General features: G+C 46.7%; 1 protein-coding gene across 1 annotated transcript in view; it reads left to right on the top strand.

The window, feature by feature from the left end:
- Positions 1-26,750, top strand: part of Cda5 (Chitin deacetylase-like 5) — a 40,447-nt gene that overhangs the window by 6,307 nt on the left and 7,390 nt on the right. The window contains exons 3-6 of the mRNA XM_076390968.1: positions 22,575-22,749; positions 24,221-24,316; positions 25,675-26,017; positions 26,092-26,147. Coding sequence (XP_076247083.1) covers positions 22,575-22,749; positions 24,221-24,316; positions 25,675-26,017; positions 26,092-26,147 — 670 coding nt within the window. The remainder of the gene's footprint in view (positions 1-22,574; positions 22,750-24,220; positions 24,317-25,674; positions 26,018-26,091; positions 26,148-26,750) is intronic.

The raw sequence follows: 26,750 nt of genomic DNA, 5'->3' as shown, positions 1-26,750 counted from the left end.
AGACCGCGTGGTGTCGTAGGTCAAGCATTTTTGTCTGCGGAAGCGGCGCCCACGCGCACGTGCGTCGCCAGGGACGCCGAAGAAGCTTGTCAGATATGATTTAATACCGGACGATTGTCTACCTACATCGCCAGCGAGGCAGCCCGCGTCGCTGGGGCACCAGCAACCTCTGTCGTTATCTCGAAATCGACCAGAGTGGCGTAATGCTGCATTAGTCGACGAGATATCGACGAGCGATTTCATAGACCGTTATTTTCCATTGTTTTTCAACCAGGGCGTTGTTTAACCTTTCTACTGCAAATGGCGCGCATATACGCCCCGTGGAAATTGTTGCTCTTGCTCTGAAACGAGTATGATCCTGCGACTATCGCTAACTCGATGGCGAAGGAGAACGAGCTACCGTCAGGAAGAATGATTTACCCTGGCGTAACGCGATAGACCCTTTTCTCGATGCCTATCGAAGCTATCGTGTCTTCTCGATGTTACCAAATCTGAGCATCGGTCCAATCGCCGACCATCTCCTCCAGTCCATCGTAATTAAATGCTGCATGCATAATGAATACCACAACTTTCACGGTCAAACAAGTCTCTGTATACAAAAATAAACGAGTAAATATAGTCTGATTGTGAGTTTGAAAATTGAATATTTAAAAATTCGAATATTTGAATATTTGAATTTTTGAATATTTGAATATTTGAATATTTGAATATTTGTATATTTGAATATTTGAATATTTGAAAATTTGACAAATTTTTAGTACAAAGTCGACGCATATCTAGACAGGGCTATCTTCTCTGGCCATTTCGCAATGTATGGTCCTCGTAGTCCAAGAAGACAGTGCATTCATGACCTATGGCCCCGAGCACATCGAGAAACAAGGTTTCGCCTCCTCCTTTATCATCTCCCGCGACATCAGGTTCTCCTGCAAGCTTGTTTTCACCATAGCGACCACGATCCAGCGACGAAATCGAACCGCGAGAGTTAAGCATTCCACGTTTCACCTCCCAGAGCCTTGTGCAATTACCGAGGCCACGCCATTAACGCAATTACGCCCGGGTCGAAGCTACTTGTGAAAATTAATGCCTCGTGACCACGCGTTCTACGATCGTTGCGTGGACCTTGCATTTCTCGTAACGACGAATCTTGACGAAATCGGCCATCAGGAATTCCTTGCTCGAGTTCTTTCACCGACCAGATAACCCGTCGTACTCAGCGAACCGGTGAAACGCGTTAGGGGAACGAGAACAATGGATTATGTGTCTGGTCTTGTAATTTGTTAAAATAATAGTGGCTAGAAGAACCGGATCCCTGCTTAGCGAACTGTCTTCGTGGCTGGGGGCATTTGCGAGCGTACGCCTGATTAATGCAAACATAGTGCTCGACGCGTGTCCTGGAAATAATCGAGAGCTGGAGTTTCACTTTGCCGAGTCCAACACGACAATTACTAAGGCTTGAACAGTGAAAGAAATCCAATTCGCGACACGTGCTGGAAAATGCAAGAAATTCGCAATCCCACGTCATTATGACTCCCAGTTGAAATAGAGAGTTCTATTCGAGTAGTAATAGGTTGTTACCCGATCTCCTGGCGTATTAATAAAATTGTGTAATCGTGTAATCCTTCGACGCTCTATCAGCAGAGCTGGGGATCGCCCCATCGTGATCACATAGGAAATACAGTCGCGATTTTGCGGTTTAACTCCTCTTGGCTTCGTAATTACCAATACTCCGCGCAGTCGATTCGCATTACAGGTAAAGAACGGATAATCACTGGCTGTCGTTCGATGCCCTATTGCGTAACTGGCAATTTTCGGTGCATGAAGCAGCCTCATCGAAACAACTTGCTAATAGCCCTCCACATAAATGCCTGTAGACCTCAAAAGGGATCAAACCACTCAGAAACAAAAAACAGGAGAAAGAGCTACTGTACTCTTCATTCGAAACCATACACTCCATACAGAATTACAAACCAACTCGTTGCAATACATGACACAGTAAGATTGCATGCATCCTGGAGGCTGCACAAGCCCCAAGTAAAATGCAACCGTTCCGCATAGGTAGTTATTCGCTGTGGGATCACTTTCGTCGCGCAAACAAAAGTCCCGTCGCAGACAGCGTGTGATCGGCGAGTCACGGCGTTGCATGGTCTAATTAATTAAGGAATCCATGAAAAAGAATTCCCCGCGATTCCCAGCGGAGATAGCCATGCTAGGCTACGATTACACTTAACCGTGCTTTTTTCTCCTCTTACGCCTCCCTCTTCGCGGGAATCGGCTAGCTAACAGCTTCTGCCTTGCGATTTCATTAGGCCCACAAGGACCAATACTATATAAACCTATTTAATAAATACGCCTAGTATTTCACAAGCAATCGGTTGCTTGGCGCCATCATAAATTTCCCACGACTGCCTCGTCACCTCTCGCGTGCTTTGGGTCTGGAATTCAAAGTATGTGTATCGTCGATCCTACGAATTCTAAATCCGCGTGAAACCCCTTGTTCCTCTATTATAGGAGCCGGTTCCTCTAAGAACAGCTCCATAAAAAGGCAGCTAGCTCGGTCCTTCGCGTGGGCTCCAGGACCCGCAGCCGGATTTACGTCGGCCATCGCGTCGACGGCCACCTTCTTTCGCGCTATTTTCTGACGCTGGAAAAAACAGCGGTCTGAGTTTCAAGGTTAACGTCTTGTCCACTCCCTCGAAGTCCTCGTAAACAGCTGAGAGAAAGGGTGGACGTGCTTGAGCACCGAGACCTCTGAGCCGCCTAAAAATATCTTGAACCCGGAGTTCGCTACTGTCCTTGTCGACTCCCTTTGTCTGTCGCAGCGTTCCGCTCTGATAACACGCGAACATCCTGTTGATCCTGCGTCCCTCAATCCTCAGGTCGTTTCGCTCGCCCAGGTGATCCTGGAGGCTGCGAGGCGAGGCGCCAGATATAGCTGTATCTCGCAGATTTCTGTGTTCCCTCAGATTTATGGCAGCAAAGTCGTGGAATTTCGTTCAGTAGCGAAAGTTATTTGAATAATCCGTTATTTATCGAGGGAAACTACGCCGCCAGACGGAATTTATTACAGAATCGTATAAAAAATCTAGCGAAGACTCTATTGTACCGCTTTGGAGTAAATTGTGAATGTTCGTTTTTCAGTAACAGCTTTCTAAATAATTGATCAATAATATTGAAGGCTTTAGAAAGAACAGAGTAATATTCCAAACTGCAGGCTGCAGGGCCTCCAAAAAACCGCCGCCGATGCAAATCTCCGCCAGCGTTGGCGACCTCGATAAATCATTCGGCTGAATGAACGACGTAAAAAACGCAGAAGTTACTCGAGAATTTGACCTTCGTTTACGAAACTGGGACCGGTCTTATTTCCGGGCACCCTCGGGCCAAAAACAATTTTGGGATTGAGCAACTAGGAGATAAGATCTCTCTCGTAAGATTTCGTATAGCTGTCGGTCAGTCAGACGTCCAAGGATTGGATAGAGTTCAGCAAAAACTATTGTTTTTTGACCAAGATTGGCTTATATTTTTAATAACCATTTTGGTCTCTTTAAGAGCCAGGATCTTATAATGAGGGAATATGCAGGAATATTTTAAATTGAATACGTCCTTATTGCCTATGAGAAAGAAATCGCTTCCTTTTGGCTCGAGAGACTCAGTTTATAATTGGCCGACTCTTTTTAACCCTCATTCACTTACATACGTAACATAGGTGAAGCCTTGTTCACCTACAATTAATTATTGTACTTTAATAAAGGTAGTCTAAAAGATTCTAACATGTTAATAAATAAAATGAAATGAAAAGAGAAACTGAAGGAAAGTTTTCAAGTAGAGTCTTTTAATCCTACTTGTAATATCTAGTGAGAATCCTGCCTAGTTCTCGACAGAGAAAGGAAAGGGTGGAAAGCTCCCCTAATAGCGAGACAGTCCTTGGCTGAGCCACCCACGAATCTTGCGAAATGCGATTACGAGAAACAAAGCAGCGTCGTTCAGAGACGTGGCGACCCGGTAGATGTTATCAGCCAGCGATCTCTCGACAATGAGCAGGCTAGGGTAGACAGCAGAAGGTGTGAAGCGGTCGGGGTAGGGAGGGCTGTTCCCTTTCCCGAGGTGGCCGCGATCGGTAACGTAAAACCTTGATCGATCCGTGGGACCGATCCCGCGCACTCCCACGGAAATCCGACGGTAACCGTATACAGTATTAAGAAACACGCGTGGCACGTAACCGGCGTGTTAACACGCACGGCAGACCTTCCACTGGTAGAAAGGCGATTTAAACACGGTTTCCCGACGTCACGGCGCTCGGGGCCCGCGTCGGCGGACCCCTTCAGTTTTCTCCGCGGCAACTCCGATTTCCTTTCCGCGCGCGCCTCGAAACGTCTGTCCACTCCTCGCTCGAGTTTGCATAACACGATTACCGAACGGAACGAAAGGAACGGTCCCCTCGTCCTCTTCGTGCAGCTGAATTTTTCGCGGCTGTGATTTCTGCCGCGTGGATTCGAAACGAGGAAACGCCGAGGAACCGTGGAACGTGCAATTTCCACGACAGATAGCAACGACCTTTAAACAGATCCACTTCCGGTTCCGATACGTCACGCTCACCATCCGCGGAGAAAGTAATTACGATTATGCGTGGCTGTTATCGGTCGTATCTTTCGGACGTAAATCTAGACGTTCCGCGAGGAATGCAGTTACGTTCCTTTGGAGCTGTGCGTAACGCTGTTGGGTGGACGAGATCTCGAGGGAAATGAGACTGTTTCGAGGGACGCGATCACGTTCCTCTGGAGCTCCGTGTAACGCTGCGGAGGAATGAGATCTCGAGGGAAATGAGTCTGTTTCGAGCAGCGCGATCCTCGGGCCCAATTGCCAGCGTGTAAACTGTTTGGAGAAAGTGGCTGGTCCGAGAGCAGCCGCGTTAGAACGATCGCTCGTTAACGGGCCTTGAATGTGTAATGCTTTTAATCCTGCGACTTGCGTGTGCGTTCGCAGCTTGTGCAGACGTTCGATGACCGAGAGGAGGAGCATATTGACACTGTGATTAATTCAAGACGTTAATGATCCTGAAACAGCTGCACGCGAGGGTAGCTGACAGAAAATGGTCGCGATCACGCTCTCGTGGTCCTATAGACATTTGTTGGCTAAAATAGACAACTATATTTGAAAATTTGAAAATTTGAATATTTAAAAGTATGAAGATTTAAATATTTGAAATTTTGAAAGTTAGAAAATTCAAAATTGAAACAGTTATATTCTTTAATCCTTTTTAAGTCCCACGAGAAGTCCCTCTAATACCATCGCCTCTAATTCTTTTCAGGAGGCTTCTAATGAGACACGTGTAGTACTAAGGTTCAATTGCTCACTCAGTACAGTAGACGTTACCACGAGCTTATATCAAGAGCACATTTTTTCCCAAAAACTAGCCACAATTTCATCGATTATCCTCTCAAAAATTCCCGTCGCGACGCGATGTTAATGACGAGCAGTGCCGCTGGAGTCGTTTAAGAAATGGATCACGGTGACAGGTCACGATTCGCGTTTGCATATCAGTGGCAGCCGGCTCTGGAAGGACGACTTTCGCGAGAAATGTGTCGCAACGCGGCAAAACTCGTGCAGATCGCGGCCGAGCATATAAGGCAGAACGTGAGCGCCGGATCTATCTCGAAGCGGATTTCTCGCGTCTGGAAAGCCTCCAGCTGACCCTCCCGTTCCTCGTCATCTGTATCGGGAGTACGCATCTCGTGTCTCGAGCGAGCACGCCGCGAGACAGGCGGCGGTCCGCGCTGACCGCCTCTCGGGATCGGCTCCGACGAGCGACGCTTTATGCGCGGCGTAACTCCTTTCCTGTGGGTGCCAGCGAGCAAATCGCGGGAGATATACGATCGTCGAAACGATCAAAACGGCCATTCGCGCGTGTAATGCATGCCACGGAGATGTACGCACGCGCATCTCGTTTGCGAACGAGTCCTGCAACCCGTTCCGCGCGGGAAAGTCGCCGCGGCTTTTTAGCGAGAGAGACACCGCCGAACTCGTAAACCACAATTATAGTCGTCCTTTTTGCGCGACGCGCGGCTGCACCAAAGCAAGGATATCGTGTTCCTTTCCTGGTCCACACCCCCGCTTGTTAACACCTCGCACATCGCGCGATGAATGTCACCGCGGGAGCGGAGCCTTTGTGAATTACTGTGGACATTCTGGCTATAGCTAACACCTGAAGTCTACGTTAAGTGTATGTCCATGTATACTGTGTAGGTATTTGGACACTTTCAGAGTAGTGAAAATATATAAATACACTCTCAGAAAAATTTTTTAATATAGGTTTGGTTACAGATCTTCTAAAAGTTCCATTTCTCTAATTTTGTATGTGAAAACAGGAACTTGCATAAACATCTGCAGTCTAAATATAAAAGTATCGAAATACTTGGTTACATTAGGGTACACAGTGGTCCATATATAAAGCTGTGAAGTCTAGAGTATTTCGCGTGAAATCATCCACTTTACCGCGGCTGTATCAGTTACCTGTATCAGATTTTTATCCTAGCGATATTCCTTGACCATGGATGGAAGGAGTGGTCGTGCAGTCAGTTCCCCAGGCAATTCCACGTGGATCATCCTCTATGAACACGTAACAGGAGCCCAGGCTATAACTTAACACAGACATAGGTGCATAACCGATGCAGCGCGAGATCGGAGCCGATATATTCTGGGCGTTCGAGTATCTAAACGCTGTATCTCTCTGTAGAGACATAGGTGAACGTGCATGCTGCATATCTGCTCCGAGTTCAAGCCAGGTAACGCCTCCTGCGTCTGTGCAGCCTTGAGACTCGTTTCCAGGCCTCCTCAACCTTCTCTAGTATGCAGGCGCTGCTGGAAACGAGGCGAGGGTTTTCTGAGGAAATTAGTGCAGATCTGGACAGGCAATCACAGATGGAGAAATTGGTAGGGGATTGGGTTGGCAGAAAAACAGCGACTGAGTGCATTAGCGATCCCTTTTCATTCGATCTTGGAGCGCTGTCTTGCGAGTAGACACGCGTGCAAATTGCAGGAGACCTCAATTGAGAGTAGAAATTACCTTGGCATATTGCACAGGATTTTGCTAATGTTCCGTCGTCTGGCCTCTCTAAGTGTCGTTTAATTGATCGCGATATCTCGAGACGGATCTATGATTTTCCATCGAAGGTGTACCAAGAGAAAGGTCACTAGCCTCCTCCTCTGAGGGCTCTCTACACGAAAATTTCATCAACGCTCGCCTCTTCTTGAGAAACTTCATAAAATCGACGCCGATCCCTGGGCGCTTATTAAAATCAGAAACAATCGCCTCGTTATGCTAACGAGCATAAGGTACTAGAGATTACGAGCGCGTGTTACCATATGGTTGCATATTACGAGCACAAGGATGCCTCGTACAAACTGAACTTTGCGACTAGGCGATAGTCTCTACGACAACGTGTGTTATAGCGAAGCTGCGATGAAGTATTAATTTCGTTGAGCTGTATAAGGGTCTTCAGTTTCGCGAGTGAATGTACATATGGCGCACCGAGGCGAGATAAGAACCAGGTAACGCCTGTGCACCTATCGAGCTGGCAGCCTTGAGACACGCGCGTTTCCAGCCTTTCCCTGGACCGACAGCGATTCCAATTGGCGATCGTCGCCGAATTCTACCTTCGCTGACCCCAGACACCGCGTCGCGCTCTCGTGAAAGTGAAATCAGACCTTCGACACTAACGTATCACCGAACGCCTTCGAGGTAGCTCCCTTTTTAGGGACGACTTCCACTTCGAAAATATCACTGGCATTTGCCCCATGGCCATGCTGGATCATTAATCGAACACGCCTTCGATGACTGAGATAAAAAGATCGAAGTACTATACTTCCCCCACGAGAAGTCCTCTGAAAAGCCTTAAGGGCAGTGTTCTCCAGAAGACTTCTCGTGTAACACGAATAGTACCCACAGGTGATCCTAAAGAGAATTAAAGATCGATAAGTTTCCCATCGTTCCAATTCCCGCCAGGGTTTTATTCCCAGCCATTGTTTCGTAACCGCTCGTAACAACGCTGTAACCAATTAAGAAACGGTAACGCTGGTGACGTGTATCAATAACGATATGATAATGAGCAGTGGAAAATGAGTTCGAACGTATCGAAGGCGGATGGCCATTCATCGAGTGGATGGATCTACTCTGCAGTGCAAGTTGTTCGCGAAGGTCAGCCCGTCGATTTGGAAGCGGGTCGAAATGGCTCCGCTCGCATGACTTTGATCTATTTTTCAGGGCACGATCGCGCTCTCGATCGCTGGTTGCGTCACCGCGAGGCCTTTTGTGTCGTCGTCGCCTGCACGCTCTGCTTAATCGCTCGGCGAACTGGCTTCTGAAAACGATTCCACGGTTCGATTGTGCAATCAGACCCATAGCGACAAGCGACATTAAGAGTACATTACTTTTCGATCTTTACACGCCGTTCGAGGACTTTATTTCGTCGGTAAATCGGCCCCTCAAAAAGTATCTATTGCGCCATCGAAGGCTCGTCAGTTTGGAAAACGTTAATTCACGGCAGCGGAAAGAGGATGAGTCCCTCTGCATTGAAAATTTACATAATGTTTGCGCAACTTCCCTGTCATTATGATATGGGAGCTTTCCTTTCTCAGTGAACAGTGTCCCTAAATCGTGCGTCCTCCAGGGAGTAGTAGAAATTTATTTACTTCGATATTCGATGCTTATTTACTCACTTTTGGGAAGCTGTGCCTGGAGAAAGCAACGCGTGACTGGGGAAAAGAAATCGGAGTCGAATGGGATGAGGAAGATGTGAACACTCGGCGATTATTCAAATGACGAATATTTAAAACAGAAGAATTCAGATATTGGTCTTAAGTCCTTCGAAATTCAGAGTCGCAACATTGCTGCAATCGACTCCTCGTGAGAAAATGCAGCCAATTTTTCTGTACTCAAAAAGGCACACTGTTATAATAGTTCTTCTTCTCCCAGAATTTCGCTGACTCTGCTGACTCTGCGTTCGTCCAAGAGACGCCACAAGCCTTCATTGTATCGTACACACAATCGCGCCTTCATTGAATAATGACAGAGCACACATCAGAGCCATCTTCCTCCCTACGTTCTTCAACGAACAGCCATTCGGACACGCGAATGGGCTCCATCTCGTCCCAATTATTTTTCGGCACGCGCAATCGCGTTCATTGTGTTCAGAAGCTGTGAAGGCTAGGAAAGCAACAGTTGGCCAACAATCCAGCCATCCTTGATTTAAGATGAGGCAACCGATCGCGCGTTCCACCGTGGATCGCTAGTATGCACCGATGCGTCCAGACGAGAGGCACTCGTCAACGTGGAAGTCACTGCACCCACGTAATCGAGCCCCACACATACGCAGGCCCCGCGAGCGAGCGTAACGAGGCGAGCGTTTGTATGCAGCCGCCTCCAATCTCGATTTCAGCTGGATCAGCTGACCAGCAGGAATGGCAGGGACTGGTTTTCTCTGCGCCTCGATACGCAAACGCACCAGCACACCTACGATACGCTTCGCTCAGGGGTACAGGATACGCCAATATTTTACACGTCACAAGGAAAAGAGAAGCAGAAACTTTAACTAGGAGGAAGAGCCCTTGGAATTATTATTGCACAGGCTGAGTGTCTGACTTTAATTAACGCGAAAGTTCGAGTATCACGTGGCAGGCCTTCCTTCTAAACGATCCCTGGCTGTATTAGCAGTAACCTATGATTTTTACGTAACACGAGAGCTGCGCTGTCTCAGGCGAGTTAAAAAGCAGCTTTGCTCGTCGCACAGCGCCTGCAACGATGGATCGTTTGCGCGTAATCCGAGATTAACCGAAGCAGAAAGGATCCCTGCATAAGCGTATTACTGTATGCACGGTGCACAAACGCAGAAGAGACATTTTTCCATCGCGGAAAGACTGCACGCACAATGGGCAGGTGTTTACGCAAGGAGGCCATGCGAAGGTGCGTACGTATTAGGGATTCGAGAGAATGTTCTTGCAACACCAGCGCCAGGAAAGGAACAAGTAGTTCGTCTCATAATGTAAACATCTTCGCGTGGAGTCGCTTGCAACAGTGTTGCAAGTGCAAATTTCGAAGGTCTTATAGTAAAGCCAATTTCATTTGCATTATGATTGTGAGAACCATAATGCTTAGAATCAAATAAGCGTAATAGCATGGACGCGGCAGCTAATTTTCATTCATAGGAACATAAGTACGTACATATCTGCGCGACTTCTCGTGTAGAACCGCTTTCCATAGAAAGTTCTTTGTCTTCTTCGCAGCTGAGGACACTGAAGGAATCCACGATCGTTCCTGTATTATGAATGACGAAATACTCTTCCACGATGCCTCGTCTTGCTGTCTGTCCATTAGCGATCCTCTTTTACTGTATTCGATCGCGAGATTGATTTCCAGGAAGCTCCTCCTTTTATTCGCTTATTGCTAAATGCTAACCCGACCTTCTGGTGCCCCTCTACCCTCTAGAGGCTGCGTGGCGACGCAGAGATTCCACCGTGTGTGTCCTGGAACCGTTCACCTCGTTATATCGTATACCTCTGATCTTCTAGCCTTCAACGAGCCTTCACGTGGGTGTGCAGCCTAGCGTATCGAGCGTTCAGCGCGAAAAAGATAACGATATGGACCTGTGATAGCGAGAGCGAGATCAGGCGAAAGATTTCGAAACCTCGGACGCTCGGGGCTGGCCAGCTCGCGGGAATATTCCCATGGAAAATACGAAAGGACACTTAAACAGTTACCCAGGCGAAGGATTTATTCCTTGCGTCGATGAGGGGGAAGCCTTGAGTGGAAGTGGCGTCTGACCACTGCGCCCTTATTCTACTTGCGCCATCGCGTCGCCCTTACGCTGCCTTCTATCACTGGAATCTTAGAGGAAAGAAAGATAGAGAGGGAGTATTTCCTTATTTCAACCTTTGTTTTATAATTTGCGCAATGTCAGTCCTGCCAATTTACTGAAACTAAATTTGTGTACCTGTGGAACCTTGTTTTTTCTGCTGTCATTAATGTATAATACATATAGTCTACGAACAATAAACAAAACCAGTCTGACAGCTTTCTGGATCCATTCGCACAGTAGTAAAACCCTATCCATAGATCTTCGTTTAATATTTCGGAACACGATTCGTTCGACGTAGATCCTTCGTTATCTTCCCCATAAAACTGCATCTCCGATTCTCACATGGGAAAGCAAGGTCCATTGTTCCCCGTTTTCACCCGCAGCGAATGCGTTCCTCGAGATCTTGGATCGATACTCGTCGCTATATGGATCCCCGTGCGCGTAAATCGAGAACTGACAAACGAGATAACAGCCACCGTGGATTTATGCAAATCTCTTGGGAAGTGCCGTCTTTGTGGAAATCAGAACAGGGACACGGTGGGAAAGGGTTAGGGAAATTTTGAAACGAGCTACGAGCCAAGTGCTGCGCCTTTCTATCTCCCAGCACGAACTAAATAGCAAAGGTTAAACACGTCGCTCTGCACACACCCCTGCTGCTGCGTAACCTTCACGGCCGATCGCTGCATTTCCACGCTCGTCGACTTTCCTTGGATTCGAGTCCTCGAGATTCTTGGATTTCAATCCCTTAGAGAAGGCTGTATGAGAGAAAAGGAAGGAGGGGATTATGCCTTAGAGCAGTCTAATCATTTACTAGGTCATCTCATAAGGAATCCTGCTTCCTGTTTTACATTTTAATTCGCGAAATTAAGAATCCTTTAAAGACGAATCTGAAAAATGATCCACTTGGTAAAAAGTGGTGGTAGAATGTAGTATTCGATAGGGCTGTAGTATCCATTCAATTCTTCGCGAATAAAATGATTTTTAGAAGAATTATTTATAAAAAGACCTAACATTAATATTAATATAAATTTCCAAAGCCTTTCGTCCACGCCTTTCAACACCAATGTCCCTCAGCGGAAGTCTGCAAACCACCCACGCCTTTGTCTTGATACTTTCTTCGGTTCTCTCTCCGTGTTGCATCGTTCTCGCCGAATTGTTTTGCTTGATGCAATGAAAACCCGATACCGATCTCTCGGCGCTGTAATTAATCGCGTGCTCGTTCGGGACGGGATAATCATGTTTAACGAGCTAACAGTTCTCCTAGTTTTCCTACCTGTGCATGTCTTCGATCGCGAAGTTAAACACAGCGATTCCTTTCCTCGTACTTTCTTTCTGCACCTATCATCTCGTTGTTCACGAGATGGCTGTGTTATTAGAACAGTAGAACCTTCCTACCTAGCAAAGCTGCCGCCCAATCGCGTTAAGTGAATCGCAGGCGGATTCTTCCGCGTGCAACGCAACAGGCCACCTCGCCGCTCATTACCTAGGAATCTGGCCTGCTTCAACCTCCTGGCACACACCTTCTACCTGAGTCATTAACTGCCCGAAAAAATTGAATCTGGTATCCTCGTACGGGCTTCCCTCTTCCTTGATATTAGTCCCACTTTCACGACTCCCAGCGTTGGCTGCTGGGTGAATCAGAAGGTTAAGGACCAAGCGTCGAGGCTACAAGAATCGATCCAGCTGTGGACGATGTCTTCTTCGATCCGAGAGGAGAGCGGCTCGCTCGGGGGAGAGAGGATCGTGGGATCGAGGCACGAATGCCGAGGAGGTCGTGGCGGCTTTAGTAATCTTCAGGGAGCTGGTGGATCGTGAGTGGGTGTTCCCAGGTGATCCACGGGGTGCAGGACTCGGCGAGGGGCGTTCACCAGTTGTATTACGTGAGCCTTTCCCGTGTATCCGCGTCTGCGAGTAGCCTCGCGAACAAAACGCGATCTCCCAGCCGTCTTTCTCATAAACCGACGATTAATCACGGTTAAAAGGGTAAGCGGAACGACGCTAGCCTATCCCACGGCGTCCGTGCCCGTAAAATTTCGTTTCGCGAAATGCACGCTGTGTACCACGTCGGAATGAGTCATGCAACTTTGTTGGGGTAACAGGTATTCAACTTGGGACGGCTGCTGTTACATGGTGACGTTCTAATTTGCTAGTATCCATGGGAATATCGTTCTAAGTTCAGCTATAGGAACTGGTGCTTATATCAGGTGTATGAAATGTCATAAAAGCTCTCACAAGAACCTTTGCAAATATTTAAATTTTTGAATATTTGAATATTTGAATATTTGAATATTTGAATATTCGAAAATTTGAAAATTTACAGATTCTATGGTCCATTCTAGATCCATCGTCAGATCTTTCACTCCCTCTCCCAGATCGAGAATGCCCAGAACACAGAATCAATGAAACAGCCATCCAGCTTTCCTTTCACACGCGTCGATCACTGGCAGGCTCTATTAAACCCGAGTCGATAGGCAATTAGGGCATTCTGTCCGTCAACGTCGAGCAGCCTAGAATCTAACGAGACAGCGCACTTACGCCAAGTCCCCTTTGTCTTTCGATTTCGCCTTTTGAAGGCTTACGCGACCGCGGCCGATGGAAACTCCTCGGTGCCCGAGGAACGGCGAAAGTCCGCTCCACCTGGCTCGCTCTTAAATTACGATCGAGCCTGTACTTTTATCGAGTCGCTTGGCACGTTACGAAAGCGCTCGTCTAATTCCAGCGTGCTTGCATTGCCGATCCCAGCGTCGGCGGGGCTCCAGGAAGCGCCGAGGGTCGGCCTCGGATCGGCCCCCTTTCGGCAGATGCGCCTTTTCGCTTTTAAGGCCAGCCAGCTGGACGCGGCACCGTTACGAGATTGCATCCGCGGGGAAGGGAGGGACGAGTGTCTAGAAACACGGACTCGCTTGACCAACAGGCGGCCTTGTGGATTCTCTTTCACCGGAGGATTCTCGGTCCGCGGCCGATCCGAGCAGGGAATCCCCTCGATCTGGCGAGAAAACGATTTCCACGGACGCGATGGCACAACTCGGCGAGGTCGCCTGCGTATCGAGATCCGTTAACGCCTTTTATCGAAGCTCTGCATACGTCACTGTTTTCTTTTTCGATTATGTAAGTATCCTAATGCCTGGACACTCAAGGTTATAAATGTCCCAGTAAGTGGAGGGCCTGGTTGACTATTTTTATGCACGACCAGGTACTTGAATTGCATTCCACTAGCTGAGTATTTGTTTGTACTATTTTATGACACTATTCTTTGAGTTTTTAATGGGTACATTAAAATTTAAGCTCAGAATTAAATAAAATTGGTGTTAGTGTTCAGGTACTATTCGTCTTCTATGAGAAATGCTTTGAAAAGGTTAGGGGAAATGCTTCTCAGGAGAGTTTTCGTGAAATACGTATGGTAGTGGAACCTGGTCAGCTACTGGGAGATTTCCTTTAGTCTTTCTTTTTCGATTTTCTTCCATATCGATCGATTTCTACGCTCAAAGCCAGCGGATTTCTCTGAGGCACATCGTAACGCATATTCACGATCCGTAAATGAAAACGTAAGCGTTACGAAAGCGAGCGATCGACGAGGATCGCACAATGCCATGATCGTGTATCGCTTTCGAGTGAAATCCCTCAAGAAAGTTTCCTTCGTAATTGGTCCACGCGATCTAGAAACTGGGTCGGTCCTCGTTCGCGGCCGTCACGTATCCTCCGCTATTGCGAAACGAGCCTCGCGATTCTAATTGCCACTCGCTAATACGAATCTCCTCGTGGCCCCTTATCGGTGCCCGCTATCGACACAGATTATCGCTGCTAATCGCTACTACGATTCCACCTTTCGCTCATCCAGAGATTCTATTCTTGCCTAAACGCGCCAGACAGAACGACGATTGCGCAAACGATTACGCATCCTCCGATTATTAGCATATGCAACGTCCACGCGCGGAGATACAGCGCGATGCACATCTCGCTGGTTTCCAGCTTGCTTTTCCTACCTCGAGGTCGTTCTTCGTCGCTTACTAAGAGATGGATCCTTCACCGAATTCGCTGTTGCCTAATCCTCGATCTTAATCTACCATCCTCGTTAGATCAGCGTGGACTGAGGGCCTCGGAGGATGTACGCGCAATTTGCAAACGAGATTTTGCGATACGTTTATTTATTTATTTGCAGGATGGGTCCTGTGAAATATCTGAGCCTCTTTCATTTTAATCTCTAACTGCTATGGGTTGCAGCATTTGTACTACCTCATGGAAGAAATAGCTCTAGTCCACAGGTCCTCCTAGTCGCGTGGGTGTAGAGACTCATTGCAAAAGAGGCGGAAACGATTTGCACCTTAATTTATCGCCCATTGAAGCGATCAGGTCGCTGAAGGAGCCCAGCTCGCTGTTCATGGACTCCCATTTTGTCATCTCGCGCCTAGTAGTCGGAAGTGGAGCAAATGAACCGTATAAATTTCCAAGATTTACAGGATCGCCTGGGAAAGGCTACCTTCCGTGCAATCCCTGCCGCTTGGAACTTCAAAATGAACCGCGGGCATATTTCTCCGCTCGCGTTTTACGTAATAGGAAAGTCTGGCAATGAAACTGAAAGGAAATCGCGCACAGGACTCCCTCTTCAAACGGCTCGCCGACGAGCTCCCGTTTGCTGGGCTCGATTCGAGGATTTTTTGCTCTAACATGCCACTCGATCGCGATTGCGAAACGCACGCTGCGAGGAAACTGTATCGAGGAGAGAAATCCCTGTATTCTGGGCTCGGGAACCATCGGCCGAGCGCAAATTAGTCGAAATTGTATCGAACAGCCAGGCTTCCGTGTAGAAACCGTCAGGAAGGAGTACACGATTTTGTTAATCACGATCCATTTGTATGCTTGCCATTTATCCATGGCAGAAATCATTTCTCTCCTGATTTATCGCTTAGATTGCAAGAGGGTGCTTCTGGAGCGTAACGACCAATCTCTGGGTCGTTTCTAAGGCTTTAACTGACCACAGGCTGCCTATACTTTTAACTATTTCAGCGCAGGGTTTAATAAGAGGCAACAAGGCAGATATAGGCGATCCCTCAATGTGTTTCACCGATACCAAAGGTCACTAGGCTATGATACTTCATTACTGTGCTTTATATAGATTTTATATGGAAAGTAAGTACTAGGCTCAGGCAGAGTATCGAGGTCTCTTACTCTAATAGCTGAGAGGAAGTTACGTCTGCTTCAAGGTCTCTGCTTTCTTTCGGTCAGGATAAAAGGATTCCTCGAGATCCATAAGCAGAGTTATCGTACACAACAAGCAAAAAAACCCAGCGATTATCTGGATCTATAATAATTACACGGTTCTCTTTTGCGTAATTGGACGCGTGACCGAATGAAACCGGCTCGTAATCGCGCTGCTAATTCGACCATCTAAAGGCAGTCCTGTCTGCCTAGTTAAGTGGCAATCCAATCGTGCCACGATTATATCCTGCATTGCTCTGGAGAAGTATGGGAAGGTCCCAGTCACGAGGAAATCTTTTCACCGAGCATCTTTCCAGCTCCGTCTCGCGGGAGATCGGCCCCTGTGATCGCGTCACCGCGAGTTCAAAGCGAATTTCTATGCAATATGTTCGCCAGAGAGGCAGGGTGGACACGCGCCTGAAACTGCTCGAGTTGTCCGATATTATGCAAGCCGTGTTCCAGTTTTAAAGCCACGCTTCGGTATTCCAGCTCACTTTCACTCATTCACCAGCTCTTCTATCGTGGCCTCTCTCTCCCTCTAGCCCTACTCTTTCTCCGTCTATCGGCTTCCCTCGCTTCCTCGCCGTCTCTGCCTCCCGTTCCCTCTTCGCCATTCGCATGACTTTCACTTCTCTTGGCTTCGCCAGCCGCGTTCCTTCTTTCGCTGCGAACTTCTACGCGGAACGCCTTGGGACAACGTGCTCCCATGATTTATGGAAGACACGTGGACGAGTCGGAAGCACCGATCGAACAGCGGTCAGAGGGACTCTTGGGACGAGGAAGTCGTTTCTGGGTTCGAGGGATTTGAGGGTTCTTGGCCAGGCATGGATTGAGAGGGAGAGCTGGGGCAGGGGGTGGCTACATATAAAATTCTATAAAGATAAAATGCAGTCTCCTGTGCAAAGGGTTGGTCAGAAAATAATAAGTAAATCTCGAAAAAGAATAGAAGAAAAGAAAAAATAAATATAACCTCTTAGAGGCTTTCAAATTATCACATATAGGTATTCAAACCTATTATTCTTAAGTGACTCTTCAAAAACAGGATTAAAACACACGGTACAGAATTGATGAGGAAAGCTTGTATCACAACTCTCTTAAAAACTCTCCCAAAACACGTGACTCATGTATCTACTTAGAGCTTGATATATTCGTATGTGACGAACGATCTCCCACTTTTGATACCTCAAAGGCCTCTACTCGGTTCGCACGAGCACCTTGTTGCGTGATCAAACGATCCCATGGAACGTATGATTTTCAGGGATTGCCTGCTTGTAGCGCGAACGATGTTATTAACTTGTCGCTACAATGCTCGCTCTCTACTTAATCGGGAGGACTCTATCGCGTCAGCAGCTCGTTGGAGAACAGTTCACCTAGTAATTTATACGAATCCCGAACCCTTTCCTCTCATTCTATTCTACTGCCTTTATTACCGCCGCATAAAAATCCTAATCAGCTCCGCTAACACTGCGCAATTACGCGATTTATGAGCCAGCCAGTTCGTTATTCGCACCGTACACGGCGGTGGGTCGTTAGGGCGACGAATTTGCGGTAATATTGGTACTGAGAAGCGATTTCGTGCTTCTTGAATTTCGCGGATTAGCTCGCAGCCGTGCCGTGAACAGAACCTCGCCACTAAGAACGATTGCGTGTTTTACAGCAGCGTTTAGGAGCATTTAGCCGAGTTCTCGGGTTGCTTTCGCGCCGACGATGATTTTATCGCTTCCGAATTATGAGTAAACGATGGGAGGACGACTGTGCGAATTGCAAGTGGCGTTAATTGTACGCGAGTACTTGCTTATGAGTATCGTTACACCTGGTAATTGACGACTCGTTAAACTGTCTATTCGATGGTCATGTATTACTGGTTACGTCAACTTTTTCCCACGTTTCCGATCAATTTCCTCTGCGCACTTTGAACTTCAGGTGGATCTTTCAAGCTAAAGGTCGATTCGCACATACATATCGATTTCATGGGGGTAATTTTAATTTGCCTGGCAACTAGGTATTATTTTACCCGAGGAACTGAAATTATAGAATGGTGACAGAAATAATGTCTGTTTCTGTGGAGCAATTACGATTTAAAGGGAAATAAACTGGATTAAAGAAGTGCAACTTGATTAGAGATGTGTCTCTCCTTTTTAATAGTGTGCAATCTATTTAATTTTAGATATTTTTAGACTTCTTTGCATCCTGGTGGATTATTATATATTTTTGCATATTAAAATTTGTCATAAATACATAAGAATCCGCAGTGTACTAATCACAGTAGCGTAATCGCTTCGCAGGGTAATACGTCGAACCTCTTCTCTTCTCTACAGGTATATTGTGAACGATAATGAGTCCACGTTGTCTGCCGGGTAATACAGTTCTCACATTTCTGCAACATTCAATAAGCCTGCATGGTGTAACTTTACAGCCACGAGTGCACCTCCCTCGCGTGTCATGTGAAAATTCAGCGAGTATCTCTCTCACAAAAGTACTCCGCCGAAAACCGCAGCGCTTGCGACACCCTCAGCCTCAGGGTTTTGTAATTTTTCTGTCGACAATGAGCCATGCGCTTCTCGTTTATTATTTATTATCGAAATAACATTAAACAGAATATATGTCTCTTGGTGTATCAAAAATATACTAAAAATTGCTGTTTTAAGTAGGCATTAATTTATTTGAAAATAAAATGATTTTCTAAAGCATTATTCATGGTATGATCTCACAGTCTCAATGTTTCATGCTCAGAGTCTTTTTGCTATTCTAATAATTATTAGAACCTTCACCCAGGAATGCCCATGCGAATCGATCGAGCAAAAATCCATAGGCGGATCGCGTTTCGTTTGACATTTAATCCTCCTCGCGCTGCCAAAGTGCATTCGCGTTATTCTCCTTTCTAGACCGCCTGAAACTTCTCTCGTCATCGGCCATTAGACTTTACGCGATCGCTAAGCAAATGTCAGCCGCGAGATTTGCAGATCCATTGTCATATCAGAGGGGCGAGGGTTTGCAGCGCGAAATCGATTACACAGTCAGCTGAGGAATTCCAAAATGCAGCTTCGCGAGGAGACTAGTTGGAATCTGGTCCCGAAAGGAGGGCCGAGATTCGAGGAGTGAAAAGAATTTTAGGATCGCGGATGGGGACGTCGGCCTTGCCTCGGTGACAAGGTCGCCAGCGGTCTCTCGAAGGTCGCCGAGAGAACGGTACCAGGATGTTCGAGGTCTGACTGCTCCTTTTTATCCCGTTCCCAGTGATCCACATTCCTCTAAGGCTGTCCCCTTTCTCGCGAGGCCTCATTTTCCTCGATTTCGATTTTTCTTGACGTCCTTCGCCGCGGCTGCCACTTTCAATGTCGCCGAGACGAACACGTCCTCTCGTCTTTCGCCGCGACAAAACGCTTTGCTCCTCTGCACGCGACTACACTTCGAGCAATCAGCTCCTGCCCGAGGATAATGATTGGCGACACAGCGGAATTCCTGCGGCCGCGTTGCGAAACGATCGACATGAACCGATCGACTCCTGTCAGACCTGGATTGACTCTTTCAAGCGTGGTGGGGATAAAAATGCCCCACCTTTTTAATAATTATGTCTATACATGATTAAAAATACTTATCCTCCATTAAATTCTCTTAGACAGTATTCTAGAATAGTATCTAGACTCCTGTCTCCCCTCCCTGACTCTTGTCGACTCGATTGCAGAGCTGCAGTGATCGCGATCAGTGGATTGAATCGAGCTGTCGAAGGTCGACACGCATTGATAAGGAAAGGAGAGCGCTCGGTGCTTCCAGGAGTGACCAGCTAATTGTGCAAGTTTCCACTATTCCGCGTAATTTTAATTAACGCGGTGACCAGGTTGTGTTGATGTACCCCGTCCACGTTCGTTACAGCGTTAGATCGGCCGATAGAAAGTACCGTCGCGGCAATAAACCAGGCCACCGGTTTTTGCGCTGACCGGCTAAAGAAAACCCGCAACGTACGTCGAACCCTTGCCGCATGACTTCATATTCTACTTGCAAAATTCAGCGGGAGTTAACGCGGAACGCTTTGGAGCTAAGAAGCGAAGGTTGCGGAAACGATCCCCGCCTCGAAGGTTTTGCGAGCTGAGTGTGTCGTTATCAGACAAGGAAGCCTGGCGCGAGAGGACTATGGTACAAGAAAGCCTTGAAAAAGAATGTACAGAGGCTCGTAGATTTATGTTCACAAGTGTCTGGAATATTATTGCATCTGAGAGCCAGGTTGACCCAAGTGTGTTTTTTTAAAAATTGAGACTTTTACAGGATCTTGCTGCTTTTTCTTCGTTTTATCAGAATAAGAAGTGTTCAGCTAAGTGACGTTACGAGTCAAGGAAATTTAATAGTATAAACTACTTCAAATATTATGAAAAATAGCAAAAAAGGACTTGGTTTACTCTGGGTCTGAGGTGCAGAACTACTTCGAATGCTATTTGCATTTGTTTTTCGGCTCTCCTGAAAAATAGCGAAAAAGGACTTAGGTCTGATTGGCTCTCAGGTGCAGATTACTTGCGAAAACTACTCTCCTGAATTTTTTCTTATGTCTTCCTCGAACAGCAGCCTTTCTCCTCGCCCGTCTTCAATTACGATTGGCCAATCTCGACGGTCTATCGACGCGTGAAATTTCATTACTACGTCGGATGCGTGCGCGCTAATGACAATTGCGCAATCGCTTTGTTATTCCCTCGTCGGTCATGGGAAGGCGAGGAAACGCGGAGCGCGGGCTCTATGGTTTCACCGCGCCTTTTAGCTCGGTCGTGCGCAAAAACCGCGACCGAGAAATGCGCTCGATGCACGTAGGTGCACTTCTACTTCTTTCGATTGGCAGCTAGATAAAAATCGAGGTAATAAAGGGGACCGCTATGAAGTAAACGTCCCGAGAGCAGATCGTATCTCGACACCTGAACACTAACACTCATTTTATTCAATTTCAAGCCTAAATTCTATTGTTTATTAAACATGAAATTAAATTAAAAACAGGGTATAGTATATTCAGCTACCAGGCCTCTTAATTCAAGTATTGGATCATCCATTATTAGTCTGTTAAATTAAAGTAAAACAAGGTAAATTATGTGTAGCAACTGGTGAAAGTATTTACCCTAAAATAAATGTCTAAATACCCAACACTTAAGATGTCAAATAACCCAGTGTGTGGGCAACTAAAAATTGCATAATCCGATACTTAAATTGCCAGGTCCCAATAATTGAGTACACTAATTTATGACACTAGTTTTTATTTTTAATTAACTACACCTAATATATTAGGATTTTATTAGTATATTGGAATTTAAATTTTATATACGAATGAAATTAACGCTAGTGTTCAAGTAATGGGACATTTACCTTACAATAAATCGTGACCTTAGAGTAGAGTAGCTTCAATGATTCCAATTCTTTTGATTGCTTTTGTTCGCTTGGGTTGACATTCTAAATTCTGTGGGCGGAATTAACATTCCAATGGCGCGCGTGTCGTCGAATTTTTGGAAGGGCACATCCTCAAAAAGTGGAACGGTTGCACAAACCGTATCACCGTGGAAAACGATTTACATAGAAACGACTGGTCGGTCTAGCGGGGGCGAGCCAACGATGTTATTGTATAGACACATATTCTCACGTCGAAAGTGCGCGAGGCATGGCGCAAGTCACGTTTCCAACAAATCAATTCGTCGTTCCGCCGCCGGTCCCACGATATGAAATTGTGCCAGAAAGCTTTGGAGTGGGATAATCGAATCCGACGCTGGACGAAACAATGCACGCATTTTACGATACTGCTTCCTATCTGTCCCGTTAAACGAGGGACACGCTGAGGAAACCTAAGTCATGTGTTCCCTACTGATAGTTCGAATTTTCACTGTATGAATTCTTTGTGAGTGAATTCTTTAAAGGCTCTTAAAACTTGAAAAGAAATTGAAAAAATTGGGAGTGCCAAGAGTTAAATTACTGTGTCAGTATTTCTGATATTCTTGTAAGAACTGGATAACAATAGGAAAAGGAAGAAAACTATAGTCAGACCAAATGCTCAGCAGTTGGAACCAACAGCAGTTCTAGGATCATAAGTCAGAGTACCAGAGAACCGCTTAATTAAGTTGACACTCGACTTGTTTTCCAGTTAACTTTCGCTTTCGTGGTGATCACTCCATCACACCTCTGTCCCATTTCATACGTTTTTCTTTTCCCCTGCGCTGTAGCTCACAATGTAGAAACAAAAAGGCTACGTGGGCCAGATCAGGCCCAGAACCAGTGGTCCCGACAGATTACGAAAATTTGGCGCCACGATTTGCCTTTCGGTTGCGTGCCCCGAGGCGCCGTCTCGACGCTTTTGCGACGCGATTCTCGGATTTTCGACTACTCGGCGACTGGTCGAGTTTCTCGAGTGCTCGTGCACGCGCAAGGTCGACTAAAAATCCGGTTATTTATTCTCAATTATGCAACTGGCCGCTCTGTCTCACGCCCCTATACTCTGATCGATATCTGCAACGTGTCTACGTAAAAAACAGCTCAGTGAGTGGTACCAAAGAGACTATATGCTTACAGGATGCCAGCGGACCATCCCGAGGAGCGCCAGGGCGAGCAGAAACGAGGCAGCCTTGGAGTTCGAGTGCCCTGAAGAGTTTGGCTACTACCCTCACCCTCGCGACTGCACGCAGTACTATGTCTGCGTGTTCGGCGGTGCCCTGCTCGAGTCCTGCACAGGGGGTCTAATGTACAGGTGGGTACAATCCCTAGAATTGTGCCAGCAGCTACCAGTTATGTCATTCCTAATCCTAACTTGATGGTTCTTTCGAGAATACAAAGGAAGACCGACTGATTCGCTGGAAATGTTAGAGATTCGAGTTCTTTGACGTTGAGACATTATCGAGGATAAGTACGTAATTGATCGACAAGCTGTGTCCTTTGAAGAGTCGTTCGAGAAACGTGGAAACGATCCTCGAGATTCCTGAACACGGTGACTAATATGGGCAGCGATTAGTAGCGGTGAATTGAATCGCGAGCGAATAATAGCGAGGTGTCTAGTCAGAAACGAAACGCACTGGGGTATTGTCGTCCAGATATAGACAGCCTTAATGGATCTGCCCTCTCGTATTCCCAGGGCCCGTGTATTGCGAGATTTCACGGAGGTTTCTACTTCTTGCGCGCTTGTCGAGCCCACAATGAAACCTCTTCTGAACCTTTGACGTGTTACATGCACAGACTTCTATATTATCATGTAGTAGACTTCTAATTTCTGTCTGTAAGACATCCAAAGTTTTATGTAGCTATTACAAACTATCAGAGGTCTATAATTCCACGCCACCAGAGAGCTGTATTTTCGAGGAAATCGCCTGATTAACTTCGCGGCATTCGAATTGAAATTTAAAATGGAAAGTCTCCTGGCTCGACGCGTGGGCACAGGTACTCTAAGATTTCGTATGAAAACGATCGAGAGTCCCGTTCCGCGAAAACAGTGATTTAGAATCGATGATCAGGCAAACCTGTTTCCCCAAGCTGACAAAAACGATAGGCGATAGGTGGTATAAGTTCGCAGCTCGCGCTGGTGATGTCAACGCCTGGGCAAGACTAACGCAGCAGTTCGCGAGGTGAACGAACGCCTCAGCTGACGGCAGAACATGGTTTCACGATTACCATCTACAACACCTCGAATTCGACTGAATATTTCCTCGTAAATTGCTTTGAATCTCAGAGGTCGCACACTTTGTTTCCAGTCGCGACAGTTTGCTTCCAGTTTCGTTGCTATGTAGTCGTTGTCAGTCGCTGCACCGTTACTCGCGTGCCTTTAGCCTTTATCACGTAATAAGATTGTCTAGGGCGAGGGCGTCGAAAGATACGTTTACGATCCTGGCTCGCTTTCGATCTGGATCTACGAGGTAAAAGGGGGTCGTACGCGTAACCCTGGAAAAAATCAGCTGGCCACACCTCTTCTGGTACGACAGTGCGTGCAAAACGAGTCCGCTATGAAACCGGCCTGCGAACTCTAATGTAAGATACGTGCTCGATGGTAACGCGCCCAATTAAGGATGCTCGTAAACTTACTTGAAACGCCAGATTCAGTCGGTCTTCGAAAATCCTTAGAGAACGGTGCACCCTGTTCTTCTACTAATCAGGAGTACCTAGATATCTCTAATTGGGGAGTCGCGGCATGCTGTATGAGGATTGAAGGGATGTTACTTTTCTTTTCCTAGTCATGAATTGCAAACGTGCGATTGGCCAAGGAACGTGGGCTGCCCTGAAGGCGGATCAGCTAACAAGGAAATTGAAGAAGATCCGCTGCTCGAAAGGTGAGTGTTTCTTATAGCTTTGAATTTTGTATTATGCACTTGGATTTAAATATTTGAAAATTTGAATATTTGAAAATTTGAATATTTGAAAATTTGAATATTTGAAAATTTAAATATTTGAAAATTCATCTAACTGAAAATTTGAATATTTAAATATGTGAAAATGAAAAACAGACCTTAGAGAGCGTAGAATTCCCAATAAGTTTCGAAGAAAGTGTCCATTTCTCAATCCTCCACTCGGCTTCCTCGTCGATCGGCCTTCAAGGCTAAAAGAAGTCTATCGATCGATCTGTATCGCCGGACGTCCGTCGATTGCGCAAGATTTCGGCATCGGCACGATTGCAACACTACACTGACCGTGCTCGAACTTCACCCGCGTTCACCGTGTCGAAAGAAAAAAAAAAGCGAGAGTGAGAGTCGAGGGGAAAAAGAAGCCAGAGAAGCGAGGAGGGCAAGGGGCTGCGATCGAAACGATCGAAAGGATCCCATGAGTGCATAGATCGAGCAACGATCTAGCTGCACGCGAGCTGGCCACCTTGAGAGAACAAGAGTCGTCAGTGACGTCAAGAATCGAACAATAAACGCGATCGAGAACGATTATCCTACGATTTAGTATTTACCGTTAAAACGGAGGTCCGCCACTCCTTGCAAATACGATTGCCACACGAGAAGCTTTCCTACGTCTTTGCTCCCTGTTCTACAAGAAGCAAATTGATCTCGCGCGATTAATCTTTCCTGTGTCTTTCGAAAGAGCACGCGTCACTGTTCGAAATTAGAATCACCGACGGTCCATTTCCTCCAGAACGTTCTGCCTACGCGCCATAAATCCTTCGCCAAAAGTGCCAACCGGAAGCTCGACGTATCTGTTGTATAACAGCTCGTCCACAATGAACTCCCGTCCCTGGATGAGAACAGGACAGGCACGAGTTCCCTTGTGCAAGTAGTTAAGCAATCCTCGGTCGCGGGCCGCTCATTAACGTATTGTGCGCGAGTAGATATCGGGAAAGAAGTGGTTTCTCAACGCTCGCTGGTTCTGTTCATACCGAGGCGTCCTTGCCATTCCCGGCGACGCGTTTTGGAGAAACTAGTTCGATAAGCTCGACCGAGCCGCGGGCAGGTGTCCTGCAAAAAGTCTAATCGATCCGCTTAGCGAGTTCGTTCGCTCCAATTGGCCCGTCTCTCAACAAAACTTCGCCCAAACGACTTCTTCCGCTAGACCTCTCTGCTTTCTTCGATGCAATCGAAAGCTTGCGAAATCCCAGGGGTTTTTGAGGTCTGAGGTGCTCGTAGTAACCCGCAGCCTCTCCTCGGAGACCAATAATTAATCCTATCGCAATCGTTCCTTCGAAATCGTCCAGATCGGCGAAGATCGAGCTGCAGGAGCAGCAGCAGCAGCAGCAGCAGCAGCGCACGCAACAGCAGCAGATTCGCGATCAACAGCTCTCCAGACGCGAGCAGCAACAGCAGCAGCGAACTGTCCAGAGGCAACCGATCTCTGTGACCACTACGCCGACCCCTGTGCCGCAGATCACTGAGAAGCAGATCAGGCAGAGGCAGCAGGTCAGGAACTATCATGACGACGAGTACGAGCCTGCGTCTGAGGTCGAAAGTGATAGACAGCAGCGTGTGTATAGAGGACAGCCATCGACGATCGGCCAGGTGCAGCGGGATCGAGATGGCCTGCGCAGGAATGTCATATCGGTGAGTTGGTTCTGGAGGTTCGAGTGTGAGGGCTGAGGCTGACAGGAGTTAATTTGGTAATTAACCTGACGCAGGAGAGGGAGAAGGAGAGCCTGATCAGCACGCGAGCCCAAACGGAAGCTCATTACAGGTGCGTAAAATCGGCTTTGAAAAGAGACAGGACCTGGTGCGCCGCACGCCGCGACCTTTTTACTCGATTTCTCTTTCGCCGTCGGCTGGCTCTGTTCGCTCGACGCTGATTCGAGATTATGTAACGCCAATCTGCAGTTTTTTTGGCTTTGAAGGCAGGATTCTGTATAACGATTACGTTGATGTCTATGGACTGCGGGATCCTATTATACTTTCATTACAGTATTAATAGAATATTCATTTACTGTGGCTTCTTGCTGGAAAGAATAAGCTAGAGTACTCAGAGGCTTCTCAGATCCATTCATATCTTGAGAACTAACCGTTTTATATACAATAGGTGGCCATAATTTCGCCATGCTAACGTTTAAAGAATTTTACAATATCTCTAAATGCTTATTTAGTGAAATTAATTATCTCGTAAAGTTTAGAGTCTTATCCAGCACCTGGAACAGCGATGTTATTCTGCGATTTTAATTCTAATTATTAATTCTATAATTTGAAAGCACTGACAAAATAGTGATCACCTATTTTACAAAAAACTCAGAGAAAAAATTGCGTCAAGAAAATGTAGATAATTTAGGAATGATTAAAAATGTATTCACCA

Source organism: Calliopsis andreniformis, unplaced genomic scaffold, assembly GCF_051401765.1.
Source record: "Calliopsis andreniformis isolate RMS-2024a unplaced genomic scaffold, iyCalAndr_principal scaffold0022, whole genome shotgun sequence".
Lineage (NCBI taxonomy): Eukaryota > Metazoa > Arthropoda > Insecta > Hymenoptera > Andrenidae > Calliopsis > Calliopsis andreniformis.
The sequence above is the reverse complement of the archived record's forward strand: the minus strand, read 5'-3'. Positions and strand labels throughout refer to the sequence as shown.